Raw genomic sequence first — 17,230 nt, forward strand, 5'->3', positions numbered from 1 at the left:
ATGTGACCTGATGTGACCAGATGTGACCAGATGTGGTCTGATGTGACCTGATGTGACCTGATTTTGCCTGATGTGACCTGATGTGACCTGATGTGACCAGATGTGACCTGATGTGACCTGATGTGACCTGATGTGGTCTGATGTGACCAGATGTGGTCTGATGTGACCAGATGTGGTCTGATGTGACCTGATGTGGTCTGATGTGACCAGATGTGGTCTGATGTGACCAGATGTGACCAGATGTGGCCTGATGTGACCTGATGTGACCTGATGTGGCCTGATGTGGTCTGATGTGACCTGATGTTACCTGATGTGGTCTGATGTGACCTGATGTGACCTGATGTGGTCTGATGTGACCTGATGTGACCTGATGTGACCTGATGTTACCTGATGTGGTCTGATGTGACCAGATGTGACCAGATGTGGTCTGATGTGACCAGATGTGGTCTGATGTGACCAGATGTGACCTGATGTGACCTGATGTGGTCTGATGTGACCAGATGTGGTCTGATGTGACCAGATGTGGTCTGATGTGACCAGATGTGACCTGATGTGACCTGATGTGGTCTGATGTGACCAGATGTGACCAGATGTGGTCTGATGTGACCAGATGTGGCCTGATGTGACCTGATGTGACCTGATGTGGCCTGATGTGGTCTGATGTGACCTGATGTGACCTGATGTGGCCTGATGTGACCTGATGTTACCTGATGTGGTCTGATGTGACCAGATGTGACCAGATGTGGTCTGATGTGACCAGATGTGGTCTGATGTGACCAGATGTGGTCTGATGTGGTCTGATGTGACCAGATGTGGTCTGATGTGACCAGATGTGGTCTGATGTGGCCTGATGTGGTCTGATGTGACCAGATGTGGTCTGATGTGGCCTGATGTGGCCTGATGTGACCTGATGTGGTCTGATGTGACCAGATGTGGTCTGATGTGACCAGATGTGGTCTGATGTGGTCTGATGTGACCAGATGTGGTCTGATGTGGCCTGATGTGGTCTGATGTGGCCTGATGTGGTCTGATGTGACCAGATGTGACCAGATGTGGTCTGATGTGACCAGATGTGGTCTGATGTGACCAGATGTGGTCTGATGTGACCAGATGTGGTCTGATGTGACCAGATGTGACCTGATGTTACCTGATGTGGTCTGATGTGACCAGATGTGGTCTGATGTGACCAGATGTGGTCTGATGTGACCAGATGTGGTCTGATGTGACCAGATGTGACCTGATGTGACCAGATGTGGCCTGATGTGGTCTGATGTGACCAGATGTGGTCTGATGTGACCAGATGTGACCAGATGTGACCTGATGTGGCCTGATGTGACCTGATGTGGTCTGATGTGACCTGATGTGACCAGATGTGGCCTGATGTGGCCTGATGTGACCAGATGTGGCCTGATGTGGCCTGATGTGACCAGATGTGGTCTGATGTGGCCTGATGTGGCCTGATGTGACCAGATGTGGCCTGATGTGGCCTGATGTGACCAGATGTGGCCTGATGTGGTCTGATGTGACCAGATGTGGCCTGATGTGGTCTGATGTGACCAGATGTGGCCTGATGTGACCTGATGTGACCAGATGTGGCCTGATGTGACCTGATGTTACCTGATGTGACCAGATGTGGTCTGATGTGGTCTGATGTGACCAGATGTGGTCTGATGTGACCAGATGTGGTCTGATGTCACCAGATGTGGTCTGATGTGACCAGATGTGACCTGATGTGGCCTGATGTGACCAGATGTGGCCTGATGTGGTCTGATGTGACCAGATGTGGTCTGATGTGACCAGATGTGACCAGATGTGACCTGATGTGGCCTGATGTGACCTGATGTGGTCTGATGTGACCTGATGTGACCAGATGTGAGCTGATGTGGCCTGATGTGACCAGATGTGAGCTGATGTGGTCTGATGTGACCAGATGTGAGCTGATGTGGTCTGATGTGACCAGATGTGGCCTGATGTGGCCTGATGTGACCAGATGTGGCCTGATGTGGCCTGATGTGGCCTGATGTGGCCTGATGTGGCCTGATGTGGCCTGATGTGACCAGATGTGGTCTGATGTGGCCTGATGTGGCCTGATGTGACCAGATGTGGCCTGATGTGGCCTGATGTGACCAGATGTGGCCTGATGTGGCCTGATGTGGTCTGATGTGACCAGATGTGGCCTGATGTGGTCTGATGTGACCAGATGTGGCCTGATGTGGTCTGAAGTGACCAGATGTGGCCTGATGTGCCCCCTGCAGACTGAGACAGGACCTGAGAGAGAAACATTCTCGTCACCTGGCCGACCTGAAGTTTTACTACGAGACTGAGATCCAGATGTTGAGAGACAAACTGAAGCTTCCGCAGGATCTGGAGGAGAGAAACCAGGTCCTGACGCTGAGGTGAGGATCTGTTCTACCGCCATTCTCATTCTCATTAGGTTAGTATCTGTTCTACCGCCATTCTCATTCTCATTAGGTTAGTATCTGTTCTACCGCCATTCTCATTCTCATTAGGCTAGTATCTGTTCTACCGCCATTCTCATTCTCATTAGGCTAGTATCTGTTCTACCGCCATTCTCATTAGGTTAGTATCTGTTCTACCGCCATTCTCATTCTCATTAGGTTAGTATCTGTTCTACCGCCATTCTCATTCTCATTAGGTTAGTATCTGTTCTACCGCCATTCTCATTAGGTTAGTGTCTGTTCTACAGCCATTCTCATTAGGTTAGTGTCTGTTCTACTGCCATTCTCATTAGGTTAGTATCTGTTCTACCGCCATTCTCATTAGGTTAGTGTCTGTTCTACCGCCATTCTCATTAGGTTAGTATCTGTTCTACCGCCATTCTCATTAGGTTAGTATCTGTTCTACCGCCATTCTCATTAGGTTAGTATCTGTTCTACCGCCATTCTCATTAGGCTAGTATCTGTTCTACCGCCACTCTCATTAGGCTAGTATCTGTTCTACCGCCATTCTCATTAGGTTAGTATCTGTTCTACCGCCATTCTCATTAGGTTAGTATCTGTTCTACCGCCATTCTCATTAGGTTAGTATCTGTTCTACCGCCATTCTCATTCTCATTAGGTTATTGTCTGTTCTACCGCCATTCTCATTATCATTAGGTTAGGGTCTGTTCTACCGCCATTCTCATTCTCATTAGGTTAGTGTCTATTCTACCGCCATTCTCATTCTCATTAGGTTAGTGTCTGTTCTACCGCCATTCTCATTCTCATTAGGTTAGTGTCTGTTCTACCGCCATTCTCATTCTCATTAGGTTAGTATCTGTTCTACCGCCATTCTCATTCTCATTAGGTTAGTATCTGTTCTACCGCCATTCTCATTCTCATTAGGTTAGGGTCTGTCCTACCGCCATTCTCATTCTCATTAGGTTAGAGTCTGTTCTACCGCCATTCTCATTCTCATTAGGTTAGTGTCTGTTCTACCGCCATTCTCATTCTCATTAGGTTAGTATCTGTTCTACCGCCATTCTCATTCTCATTAGGTTAGTATCTGTTCTACCGCCATTCTCATTCTCATTAGGTTAGTATCTGTTCTACCGCCACTCTCATTAGGTTAGTGTCTGTTCTACCGCCATTCTCATTCTCATTAGGTTAGTATCTGTTCCACCGCCATTCTCATTAGGTTAGTATCTGTTCTACCGCCATTCTCATTCTCATTAGGTTATTGTCTGTTCTACCGCCATTCTCATTCTCATTAGGTTAGGGTCTGTTCTACCGCCATTCTCATTCTCATTAGGTTAGTATCTGTTCTACCGCCATTCTCATTCTCATTAGGTTAGTATCTGTCCTACCGCCATTCTCATTCTCATTAGGTTAGGGTCTTTTCTACCGCCATTCTCATTCTCATTAGGTTAGTATCTGTTCTACCGCCATTCTCATTCTCATTAGGTTAGTGTCTGTTCTACCGCCATTCTCATTCTCATTAGGTTAGTATCTGTTCTACCGCCATTCTCATTAGGTTAGTATCTGTTCTACCGCCATTCTCATTAGGTTAGTATCTGTTCTACCGCCATTCTCATTAGGTTAGTATCTGTTCTACCGCCATTCTCATTCTCATTAGGTTATTGTCTGTTCTACCGCCATTCTCATTCTCATTAGGTTAGGGTCTGTTCTACCGCCATTCTCATTCTCATTAGGTTAGGGTCTGTTCTACCGCCATTCTCATTCTCATTAGGTTAGGGTCTGTTCTACCGCCATTCTCATTCTCATTAGGTTAGTGTCTGTTCTACCGCCATTCTCATTCTCATTAGGTTAGTATCTGTTCTACCGCCATTCTCATTAGGTTAGTATCTGTTCTACCGCCATTCTCATTCTCATTAGGTTAGTATCTGTTCTACCGCCATTCTCATTCTCATTAGGCTAGTATCTGTTCTACCGCCATTCTCATTCTCATTAGGTTAGTATCTGTTCTACCGCCATTCTCATTCTCATTAGGTTAGTATCTGTTCTACCGCCATTCTCATTCTCATTAGGTTAGTGTCTGTTCTACCGCCATTCTCATTCTCATTAGGTTAGTGTCTGTTCTACCGCCATTCTCATTCTCATTAGGTTAGTATCTGTTCTACCGCCATTCTCATTCTCATTAGGTTAGTGTCTGTTCTACCGCCATTCTCATTCTCATTAGGTTAGGGTCTGTCCTACCACCATTCTCATTCTCATTAGGTTAGTATCTGTCCTACCGCCATTCTCATTCTCATTAGGCTAGTATCTGTTCTACCGCCATTCTCATTCTCATCAGGTTAGTACGTTATTACCTAAAAAGGCCTCAGACTCCAACGTTGTCTTGTCATGTAGGATTTGATAAATGAGGATTATGGATTTTAATAACCAGTCTGGTTGAACGTCGGTTGGTGTTGATTGTGTCTCTTGGTCTGCAGATGCAAACATCTGGAAGAAGCTCTGACTGCAGCTACGAGTCGAGTTCAAGACCTGGAGGCCCAGAACCAGGTTCTGGAGCAGAAACTGGTACTGAACCTGTCCTGTTGCTAACTGAACTGAACTAACTGAACTAACTGAACTAACTGAACTGAACTGAACAAACTGAACTGAACTAACTGAACTAGCTGAACAAACTAAACTGAACTAACTGAACTGAACTGAACTAACTGAACTAACTGAACTGAACTGAACTGAACTGAACTAACTGAACTGAACTGAACTAACTGAACTGAACTAACTGAACTGAACTGAACTAACTGAACTGAACTAACTGAACTAACTGAACTGAACTAACTGAACTGAACTAACTGAACTGAACTAACTGAACTGAACTAACTGAACTGAACTAACTGAACTGAACTGAACTGAACTAACTGAACTGAACTAACTGAACTGAACTGAACTAACTGAACTGAACTAACTGAACTGAACTAACTGAACTAACTGAACTGAACTAACTGAACTGAACTAACTGAACTGAACTGAACTGAACTAACTGAACTGAACTAACTGAACTGAACTAACTGAACTGAACTGAACTGAACTAACTGAACTGAACTAACTGAACTGAACTGAACTAACTGAACTGAACTAACTGAACTAACTGAACTGAACTAACTGAACTGAACTAACTGAACTAACTGAACTGAACTAACTGAACTGAACTAACTGAACTGAACTGAACTGAACTAACTGAACTGAACTGAACTGAACTAACTGAACTGAACTAACTGAACTGAACTGAACTAACTGAACTGAACTAACTGAACTAACTGAACTGAACTAACTGAACTGAACTAACTGAACTGAACTAACTGAACAAACTGAACTAAACTAAACAAACTGAACTAAACTAAACAAACTGAACTGAACTAAACAAACTGAACTGAACAAACTGAACTAAACTGAACTAAACTAAACAAACTGAACTGAACTGAACAAACTGAACTAAACTAAACAAACTGAACTGAACTAAACAAACTGAACTAAACTAAACAAACTGAACTGAACTGAACAAACTGAACTAAACTAAACAAACTGAACTGAACTAAACAAACTGAACTAAACTAAACAAACTGAACTGAACAAACTGAACTAAACTAAACAAACTGAACTGAACTGAACAAACTGAACTAAACTAAACAAACTGAACTGAACTGAACAAACTGAACTAAACTAAACAAACTGAACTAAACTAAACAAACTGAACTGAACTAAACTAAACAAACTGAACTGAACTAAACAAACTGAACTAAACTAAACAAACTGAACTGAACTAAACAAACTGAACTAAACTAAACAAACTGAACTGAACTGAACAAACTGAACTAAACTGAACAAACTGAACTAAACTAAACAAACTGAACTGAACTGAACAAACTGAACTAAACTAAACAAACTGAACTGAACTGAACAAACTGAACTAAACTAAACAAACTGAACTAAACTAAACAAACTGAACTGAACTAAACAAACTGAACTAAACTGAACAAACTGAACTGAACTAAACAAACTGAACTGAACTGAACAAACTGAACTAAACTAAACAAACTGAACTGAACTGAACAAACTGAACTAAACTAAACAAACTGAACTGAACTGAACAAACTGAACTAAACTAAACAAACTGAACTAAACTAAACAAACTGAACTAAACTCAACAAACTGAACTGAACTGAACAAACTGAACTGAACTGAACAAACTGAACTAAACTAAACAAACTGAACTGAACTAAACAAACTGAACTAAACTAAACAAACTGAACTGAACTAAACAAACTGAACTGAACTGAACAAACTGAACTAAACTAAACAAACTGAACTGAACTGAACAAACTGAACTAAACTAAACAAACTGAACTAAACTAAACAAACTGAACTAAACTCAACAAACTGAACTGAACTGAACAAACTGAACTGAACTGAACAAACTGAACTGAACTGAACAAACTGAACTAAACTAAACAAACTGAACTGAACTAAACAAACTGAACTAAACTAAACAAACTGAACTGAACTAAACAAACTGAACTAAACTAAACAAACTGAACTGAACTAAACAAACTGAACTAAACAAACTGAACTGAACTAAACCAAACTAACTAAACATGAACACGATCGACTCCCAGTTGCTAGTAAAGTTAGTCCAGGTGTAGATGACCCTGAGCTAAGCTAACCTCCCAGGCGCAGTGGGCGGAGCGCTACGCGGCGGCGATGGCGGCGCTGCAGCAGCGTCTGGAGGACAGCCGGCGGTCGGGCAGAGAGAAGGACGACCTGCTGGACCGACTCAGGACCCGAGTCCAACATCTGGAGGAGGAGGCGGGCGAGAGAGAGGCCAGGAGGGAGAGGGAGCTCCAGATGCTGCAGGACGTGAGTCTCCACCCTGCTGCACCCTCATCCACCCTCATCCACCCTGAACCACCCTCATCCACCCTGATCCACCCTGATCACCCTCATCCACCCTGATCCACCCTCATCCACCCTGCTGCACCCTCATCCACCCTGCTGCACCCTCATCCACCCTGCTGCACCCTCATCCACCCTCATCCACCCTGAACCACCCTCATCCACCCTGATCCACCCTCATCCACCCTGATCACCCTCATCCACCCTGATCCACCCTCATCCACCCTGATCACCCTCATCCACCCTGATCACCCTCATCCACCCTGACCCACCCTCATCCACCCTGAACACCCTCATCCACCCTGATCCACCCTCATCCACCCTGAACCACCCTCATCCACCCTGCTCCACCCTCATCCACCCTGATCCCACTGAAATGTTTATTTCTATATCAACATGTCATTTATTTACTGAAATATTTAACGACCGCGTCTTGTTTAGTGACGAACTGTAAAACACTGAAGTGATGCGTTCAGGGACACCCGGTGGAGTGTGAATGATGCGTTCAGGGACACCTGGTGGAGTGTGAATGATGCGTTCAGGGACACCTGGTGGAGTGTGAATGATGCGTTCAGGGACACCTGGTGAAGTGGTGCGTTCAGGGACACCCGGTGGAGCGGTGCATTCAGGGACACCCGGTGGAGTGTGAATGATGCGTTCAGGGACACCTGGTGGAGTGTGAATGATGCGTTCAAGGACACCTGGTGGAGTGTGAATGATGCGTTCAGGGACACCCGGTGGAGCGGTGCGATCAGGGACACCCGGTGGAGTGGTGCATTCAGGGACACCCGGCGGAGTGTGAATGATGCGTTCAGGGACACCTGGTGGAGCGGTGCGTTCAGGGACACCCGGTGGAGTGGTGCATTCAGGAACACCTGGTGGAGTGTGAATGATGCGTTCAGGGACACCTGGTGGAGCGGTGCGTTCAGGGACACCCGGTGGAGTGTGAATGATGCGTTCAGGGACACCCGGTGGAGCGGTGCGTTCAGGGACACCTGGTGGAGTGGTGCGTTCAGGGACACCAGGTGGAAGGGAATGTTCAGGGACACCTGGTGGAGTATGAATGATGCGTTCAGGGACACCTGGTGGAGTGGTGCGTTCAGGGACACCAGGTGGAAGGGAATGTTCAGGGACACCTGGTGGAGTGTGAATGATGCATTCAGGGACACCTGGTGGAGCAGTGCGTTCAGGGACACCTGGTGGAGTGGTGCGTTCAGGGACACCAGGTGGAAGGGAATGTTCAGGGACACCTGGTGGAGTATGAATGATGCGTTCAGGGACACCTGGTGGAGTGGTGCGTTCAGGGACACCAGGTGGAAGGGAATGTTCAGGGACACCTGGTGGAGTGGTGCGTTCAGGGACACCAGGTGGAACGACGCCTTCAGGCTCCATGAAATGAAGAGTGTGATGTTTTGTGTCCTCAGCTGCGGGGACAGTGCGACTCCCTGAGGACGGAGCAGGACGGGACGAAGGTGAGACGTCCTTCTGTCCCTACGCTCAGGAGGACGTCTGGGTTTAATCCTCCTCCTCTGCTTGCAGAACAAGCTGGTGGTGACGGAGAACAAGCTGGCGGTGACGGAGAACAAGCTACTGGTGACGGAGAACCAGCTGGTGGTGACGGAGAACAAGCTGGCGGTGACGGAGAACAAGCTACTGGTGACGGAGAACAAGCTGCTGGACGCCAACGACCACGTCTCTGAGCTGAAGAGGTGATTCAGCAGGTTCTAGTGTTCCACTGGTCAGAGAGCAAATTAGTCATTAAAGGGTTAATTGAAGGTTCAACTTGTGACATCATGACCCCTTATTAGTCACTTCTCTGCTCTTTCATGTTGGAACAACAAATAGTCAAAATTACATCATCGAAAAGAAACATAAATACTCACGCTGTGTGTGTGTGTGTGTGTGTGTGTGTGTGTGTGTGTGTGTGTGTGTGTGTGTGTGTGTGTGTGTGTGTGTGTGTGTGTGTGTGTGTGTGTGTGTGTGTGTGTGTGTGTGTGTGTGTGTGTGTGTGTGTGTGCAGACTGGTGTGTAAACTAGAGTCTCAGGTGAAGCAGATGGATCATGAGAATCAGTCCAGAGCTCGTTTCTTCTCCCACAGCAGCTCCCAGCCGTCTGGAGCCGGGTGAGGAAGACACTCTGAGGGGGGGGGGGGGGGTGGAGGGGGGGGGACACACACCCCCAGTCTCACCTGACGTAGTTCCTCTGTCTCGCCGTGTCCACAGCCTGCTCCACCACCCCGACCTGCTGCTGTCGCCCTCTAGAGGCCAGACGGAGCCGGACGTCACCCACAGGAAGTCCTCCAGGCCCCCGTCCCCCCCGGGCGTCACGCCGCTCAACAGGAAGTCCTCCAGGCCCCCGTCCCCCCCGGGCGTCACGCCGCTCAACAGGAAGTCCTCCAGGCCCCCGTCCCCCCCGGGCGTCACGCCGCTCAACAGGAAGTCCTCCAGGCCCCCGTCCCCCCCGGGGGTCACGCCGCTCAACAGGAAGTCGTGTCCCTCCGTCGACCAGTCGTCAGGAACCAGCAGCTCCGGGGAGGCGTCAACTGGAGGCAGCTGGAGGTGAGGGCCTGGAAACACTGGAACAGCCTGGAAACACTGGAACCAGCCTGGAAAACACTGAAACCAGCCTGGAAAACATAGAAACCAGCCTGGATAACATAGAAACCAGCCTGGAAACATAGAAACCAGCCTGGAAAACATAGAAACCAGCCTTGAAAACATAGAAACCAGCCTGAAAACATAGAAACCAGCCTGGAAACATAGAAACCAGCCTGGATACATAGAAACCAGCCTGGAAACATAGAAACCAGCCTGGATACATAGAAACCAGCCTAGAAAACATAGAAACCAGCCTGGAAACATAGAAACCAGCCTAGAAAACATAGAAACCAGCCTGGAAACATAGAAACCAGCCTGGAAAACATAGAAACCAGCCTGGAAAACATAGAAACCAGCCTGGATACATAGAAACCAGCCTGGAAGACATAGAAACCAGCCTGGAAAACATAGAAACCAGCCTAGAAAACATAGAAACCAGCATGGAAACACTGAAACCAGCCTGGAAGACATAGAAACCAGCCTGGAAGACATAGAAACCAGCCTGGAAAACATAGAAACCAGCCTGGAAGACATAGAAACCAGCCTGGAAGACATAGAAACCAGCCTGGAAAACATAGAAACCAGCCTGGAAACACTGAAATCAGCCTAGAAAACATAGAAACCAGCCTGGAAGACATAGAAACCAGCCTGGAAGACATAGAAACCAGCCTGGAAAACATAGAAACCAGCCTGGAAGACATAGAAACCAGCCTGGAAGACATAGAAACCAGCCTGGAAAACATAGAAACCAGCCTGGAAACACTGAAATCAGCCTTGAAAACATAGAAATCAGCCTGGATAACATAGAAACCAGCCTGGAAACATAGAAACCAGCCTAGAAAACATAGAAACCAGCATGGAAACACTGAAACCAGCCTGGAAGACATAGAAACCAGCCTGGAAAACATAGAAACCAGCCTGGAAGACATAGAAACCAGCCTGGAAAACATAGAAACCAGCCTGGAAAACATAGAAACCAGCCTAGAAAACATAGAAACCAGCATGGAAACACTGAAATCAGCCTTGAAAACATAGAAATCAGCCTGGAAAACATAGAAACCAGCCTGGAAAACATAGAAACCAGTCTGGAAACACTGAAACCAGCCTGGAAACACAGAAACCAGCCTGGAAAACATAGAAACCAGCCTGGAAACATAGAGATCATTGATAGACCAGAGAAAACAGAGCATAGAACCAGATACAGGTCCAGCAGGGCTCCATGTGGCGCCATGTGCCATTGATTCACTGTCAACTGGTTGTAGAGAGGAAAGACGCCTGATCCTGGTGTCGTCTGTTCCTCCTGCTGCAGGAGTGCGTCGTCTCCAGAGAACGAGCAGCTCCGCCCCCCCAGCAGCCAGCGGGACGGCGGTCGCCGGGAGGGGGGGGCCCCCGTCCTCACCCCGGTGATGAGGGCGCTGATCGAGCTGGAGGAAACCCGGGCCACGCAGAGCCGGGCGCCTTGTGAGAACCACACTCTGCCCTACCTGTAGACCTGTAGGGGGGGGGGGGGGTCAGGTCACACTGTGGAACACTGGGGGGGGGTCAGGTCACACTGTGGAACACAGGGGGGGGTCAGGTCACACTGGAAACACTGGGGGGGGGGGGGTCAGGTCACACTGTGGAAACACTGGGGGGGGGGCGGTCAGGTCACACTGTGGAACACAAGGTCATCTAAACAGGCAAAACCAGATTAGAAACTGATTCTTCTGTACTCATGTTGGTGTTGTTCATGATGTCATGGAGAGGGGCGTGGCTAGAGGTGGAGAGGGGCGTGGCTAGAGGTGGAGAGGGGCGTGGCTAGAGGTGGAGAGGGGCGGGGCTAGAGGTGGAGAGGGGCGGGGCTAGAGGTGGAGAGGCGGGGCCGTGACATCATGGGGTTTCAGCGTCTCCCTGCTGGTTCCTCAGGGTTCGGCAGTCCCAGAACCACCGTGGGCTTCGTGGAGCGCCGACACAAGGAGTCCATCCAGGAACGGGTGGGACTCGTCCAGGTGGAGCGGGAGGTGGTGGTGAGCCTGGGAGGAGGAGCAGGAGGAGCAGTGAGGAGTCACAGTGGAGCTGCAGCTCTGCTCAGAGCTCAGAGGAGTTTGAGTCCAGAAGGACATAGATCATCATCACTGCCCCCCCCTGGACAGAGGAACGGCCCCCCACACACACCCAGTAAATAACACACACACACACCCAGTAAATAACACACACACACACACACACACACACACACACAGTAAATAACACACACACCCAGTAAATAACACACACACACACACACACCCAGTAAATAACACACACACACACACACCCAGTAAATAACACACACACACACACACCCAGTAAATAACACACACACACACACACACACCCAGTAAATAACACACACACACGCACACCCAGTAAATAACACACACACACACACACACACCCAGTAAATAACACACACACACACACACCCAGTAAATAACACACACACACACACACCCAGTAAATAACACACACACACACACACCCAGTAAATAACACACACACACACACACCCAGTAAATAACACACACACACACACACCCAGTAAATAACACACACACACACACACACACACACCCAGTAAATAACACACACACACACCCAGTAAATAACACACACACACACACACAGTAAATAACACACACACACACACACAGTAAATAACACACACACACCCAGTAAATAACACACACACACACACACACACCCAGTAAATAACACACACACACACACACACACACACCCAGTAAATAACACACACACACACACACACACACACACCCAGTAAATAACACACACACACACACACACACACACCCAGTAAATAACACACACACACACCCAGTAAATAACACACACACACACACACAGTAAATAACACACACACACACACACAGTAAATAACACACACACACCCAGTAAATAACACACACACACACACACACACACACACCCAGTAAATAACACACACACACACACACACACACACCCAGTAAATAACACACACACACACCCAGTAAATAACACACACACACACACACAGTAAATAACACACACACACACACACAGTAAATAACACACACACACCCAGTAAATAACACACACACACACACACACACACACACCCAGTAAATAACACACACACACACACAGTAATAATTTCTGATACTTCAATACATGTTATTACAATAAAACATGATCAGCTTGTTTTTGTCTTTAGAGAATCAGTTTTCTTGTGAAGGAATGTTTGTCTGACTCCAGACCAGCGCCTGACTCCAGACCAGCGTCTGACTCCAGACCAGCGTCTGACTCCAGACCAGCGACTGACTCCAGACCAGCGTCTGACTCCAGACCAGCGTCTGACTCCAGACCAGCGTCTGACTCCAGACCAGCGTCTGACTCCAGACCAGCGTCTGACTCCAGACCAGCGTCTGACTCCAAACCAGCGACTGACTCCAGACCAGCGACTGACTCCAGACCAGCGTCTGACTCCAGACCAGCGTCTGACTCCAAACCAGCGACTGACTCCAGACCAGCGACTGACTCCAGACCAGCGACTGACTCCAGACCAGCGTCTGACTCCAAACCAGCGACTGACTCCAGACCAGCGACTGACTCCAGACCAGCAACTGACTCCAAACCAGCGACTGACTCCAGACCAGCGACTGACTCCAGACCAGCAACTGACTCCAAACCAGCGACTGACTCCAGACCAGCGTCTGACTCCAAACCAGCGACTGACTCCAGACCAGCGACTGACTCCAGACCAGCAACTGACTCCAAACCAGCGACTGACTCCAGACCAGCAACTGACTCCAGACTCCAGACCAGCGACTGACTCCAAACCAGCGACTGACTCCAGACTCCAGACCAGCGACTGACTCCAGACCAGCGACTGATTCCAAACCAGCGACTGACTCCAGACCAGCAACTGACTCCAAACCAGCGACTGACTCCAGACTCCAGACCAGCAACTGACTCCAGACCAGCGACTGACTCCAGACTCCAGACCAGCAACTGACTCCAGACCAGCGACTGACTCCAGACTCCAGACCAGCAACTGACTCCAAACCAGCGACTGACTCCAGACTCCAGACCAGCAACTGACTCCAGACCAGCGACTGACTCCAGACTCCAGACCAGCGACTGACTCCAAACCAGCGACTGACTCCAGACCAGCGACTGACTCCAGACCAGCGACTGACTCCAGACTCCAGACCAGCGACTGACTCCAGACTCCAGACCAGCGACTGACTCCAAACCAGCGACTGACTCCAGACCAGCGACTGACTCCAGACCAGCGACTGACTCCAGACTCCAGACCAGCGACTGACTCCAGACCAGCGACTGACTCCAGACCATCGACTGACTCCAGACCAGCGACTGACTCCGACTGTCTTTGTGTCTCCAGCCAAGAGGGAAACGTTGTTGGTTCCGGTGTCGGCCAGGTCCAGCCCCAAACGCTGCCCCACCGAGAACTTCTCCACCGCCTTCGGTCACCCCCTGCCCCGCGAGGAGCACCTGCTCACCGGGTGAGGGGGGGGAGGGGGGGGGGCTCTTGGGGGAGGGGGGTGGTGGTGGTTGTTGTTGTTGTTATTTACAGTCTCGTGTCGTCTGCAGGGTTGAGGAACTCGCCGACCGGAGACGTCACTCGTTCACCAGCAGCCCCAGAAAGAAACTGCAGTTCAGCACAGACGGAGAGCAAGGTGAGTACACCTGGAAAACTACACCTTGAAAACTACACCGTCTTCACTACACCTGGAAAACTACACCGTCTTTACTACACCTGGAAAACTACACCTTGAAAACTACACCGTCTTCACCACACGTTGAAAACTACACCGTCTTCACTACACCTTGAAAACTACGCTGTCTTCGCTACACCTGGAAAACTACACCATCTTCACTACACCTTGAAAACTACACCGTCTTCACTACACCTGGAAAACTACACCGTCTTTACTACACCTGGAAAACTACACCTTGAAAACTACACCGTCTTCACCACACGTTGAAAACTACACCGTCTTCACTACACCATAAAAACTACACCTTTACAACTACCCCATCTTTACTCCACCTTGAAAACTCCCCCGCCGTCTTCTGCCCCCCCCAGACGCCAGCCTAGCGCCGGACCGGCGCCCCCGGCTGGGCCGGGAGGAGCCGGGGGGCCCGGGGGGGGCGGAGGTGTCGCTGCAGTCACTGGCCGACGCTGAGCGGCTGTTTGACGATCTGGCCAAGGAGAAGCTGCAGGTGAGTTTCCAGGTCCTCCAGGACTTCCAGGTCCTCCAGGACCTTTGTCTCTGGGTCACTTTGGTACCTTCATTTCATTACAATAAGATAAAATACATTTCTCCATCAAACATTGTGAAGACAAACAGTGAAAGGTGGAGGAGGGACCCTGACCTCTGACCCTGACCCTTGACCTTGACCTCTGACTTTGACCTCTGACCTCTGAGCGCCGCTCCTCCAGGGTTCTGGGTTTATTTCATTTGAGCAGATTTCAGGTTTCAGAGGAAAACAGAACGTAAACTAATCTCCCTCTGACCTCTTATGTAACCTGGACTCTATTGTTTCTACTGACACAGCCCCCCCCCCCCCCCCCCCCCCCGCCTCCCTATAACCCCCCCCCCCGCCTCCCTATAACCCCCTCCCCCCCCTATACACTCTGGTAATGAGGCCAAAGTATGTCAATATCATTATTTTATTATTGACCTGTGTGTGTGTGTGTGTGTGTGTGTGTGTGTGTGTGTGTGTGTGTGTGTGTGTGTGTGTGTGTGTGTGTGTGTGTGTGTGTGTGTGTGTGTGTGTGTGTGTGTGTGTGCAGGTGGAGGCCGCTCTGAGCCGCCTCCCAGCAGGGGGCAGAGTGACCCTCCAGACCAGGTTGGAGGAGGTGAGGCCTCTTCGTTTTTCATTCTATTGATTTAATTGTTGTATTTTATTGATTTATTTCTGTTTTCCTTTCAATACTTTGTGTTTGTTTTAATTTCGTTAAACTATTTCCATAAATATCAGTTTTCTATTGTTTGACTTCTTCACTCCCAGAATTTTCTTGTTTTTACATTTAGTTTGTCGTCCTGTCAAACGTGATTTATCACATTGGATTTCTCACTTATAGATTGTTTTTATTATTTCATGTTATTTATTAACCCCAATAAACCTCAAAGTCTAAACATTAAAATAGAATTCATCATTTAAAAAAAAACAGAAAAGAGGAGCCGACCTCTGCTCTCGTATTGAATCGTTCCTTCAGCCTTGTGACGACGGCGAGCTTTGATCTCCGTCCTTCGGCCTTTGATCTTTGCCCTCAGGTGGCCTTAGAGGAGCGTCTGGAGCGTCTGGACCGGCAGCTGGGCTCGTTGAGGAGGATCCTGAAGAGGTTCCACGTCCTGAGGTCCTCCTCCAACACGTGACCACGTGTGTGTGTGTGTGCGTGTGTGTGTGTGTGTGGGGGTGGGGGTGTGTGTGTGTGTGTGTGTGTGTGTGTGTGTGTGCGCAGCGTCCTTTTCTACCTGCGACTTCTCGGGGAACTTTTTGACAGATTTGAGGAGAATATTTATATTTTAGTAAAACCACAGATTTTTACTTTTGTAGTCACAGAGATTGATTGATTGATTGATTGATTGATTGATTGATTGATCGATCGTTTGCCAGCCGCCATGTCCAGAGGAGGTTCATCAATCGCTCCACACACAAACGTCACTGCCGTCGTTTTTCTTTCCAGATGTTTCTTCACTTGACGTTTTTCTTTTTAACCGTCCGACTCGTTTACATGTTTGAGCCAAATGATCCAAACTTTTCTTTACTTGAACCAGTTTTTATTTCTCTCTCTTCGTTTACATTCCTGGTGTTTTTCACACACACACACACACACACACACACACACACACACACACACACACACACACACACACACACACACACACACACACCCACCGTTGTTTTTACTTTGACATGAACTTCACTGGAACTAAAGTGTTTTTGCACAATAAATGAAGATTTTTACCAGAATCGTTTCCCTCAGTTTGTTCACTCCTCGAAGTGTCGTCGCGTTTTCACTTCCTTCAGATGACGCAACTTTTCGAAAACAGTTCCCAAGGTGGGATTTTTTTTTATTTTTTTTTTTTTATAACGCTCCCGTCCCCATAGAAACAGGAGGGAAACTGAAATTTTTGAAAATGCCCCATCTCCACGGAAATGGGGAAAACACAACTTTTTGAAAACTGTCCATTTCCATGGAGATGGGGCATTTTCAAAATT

The 17,230-nt window shown here is 48.3% G+C and overlaps 1 protein-coding gene across 3 annotated transcripts in view; it reads left to right on the forward strand.

Moving 5' to 3' along the window:
• Positions 1 to 16,929, forward strand: part of mphosph9 (M-phase phosphoprotein 9) — a 25,014-nt gene extending 8,085 nt beyond the window's left edge. The window contains exons 11-24 of one of the 3 annotated variants that reach the window (XM_080522083.1): positions 2,256 to 2,396; positions 4,892 to 4,979; positions 7,137 to 7,322; positions 8,783 to 8,830; positions 8,898 to 9,067; positions 9,379 to 9,480; positions 9,581 to 9,916; positions 11,265 to 11,416; positions 11,861 to 12,112; positions 14,382 to 14,502; positions 14,591 to 14,676; positions 15,087 to 15,223; positions 15,798 to 15,863; positions 16,282 to 16,929. In XM_080522083.1, coding sequence (XP_080378209.1) covers positions 2,256 to 2,396; positions 4,892 to 4,979; positions 7,137 to 7,322; positions 8,783 to 8,830; positions 8,898 to 9,067; positions 9,379 to 9,480; positions 9,581 to 9,916; positions 11,265 to 11,416; positions 11,861 to 12,112; positions 14,382 to 14,502; positions 14,591 to 14,676; positions 15,087 to 15,223; positions 15,798 to 15,863; positions 16,282 to 16,383 — 1,987 coding nt within the window. In that variant the 3' untranslated portion in view covers positions 16,384 to 16,929. Of the gene's footprint in view, positions 1 to 2,255; positions 2,397 to 4,891; positions 4,980 to 7,136; positions 7,323 to 8,782; positions 8,831 to 8,897; positions 9,068 to 9,378; positions 9,481 to 9,580; positions 9,917 to 11,264; positions 11,417 to 11,860; positions 12,113 to 14,381; positions 14,503 to 14,590; positions 14,677 to 15,086; positions 15,224 to 15,797; positions 15,864 to 16,281 lie in introns of those variants that run through there. The other 2 variants (XM_080522084.1, XM_080522085.1) reach the window with 2 other exon arrangements.
• Positions 16,930 to 17,230: the final 301 nt, after the last annotated feature.

The sequence above is a fragment of the Blennius ocellaris genome (assembly GCF_963422515.1).
Source record: "Blennius ocellaris genome assembly, contig: SCAFFOLD_262, whole genome shotgun sequence".
Classification (NCBI taxonomy): domain Eukaryota; kingdom Metazoa; phylum Chordata; class Actinopteri; order Blenniiformes; family Blenniidae; genus Blennius; species Blennius ocellaris.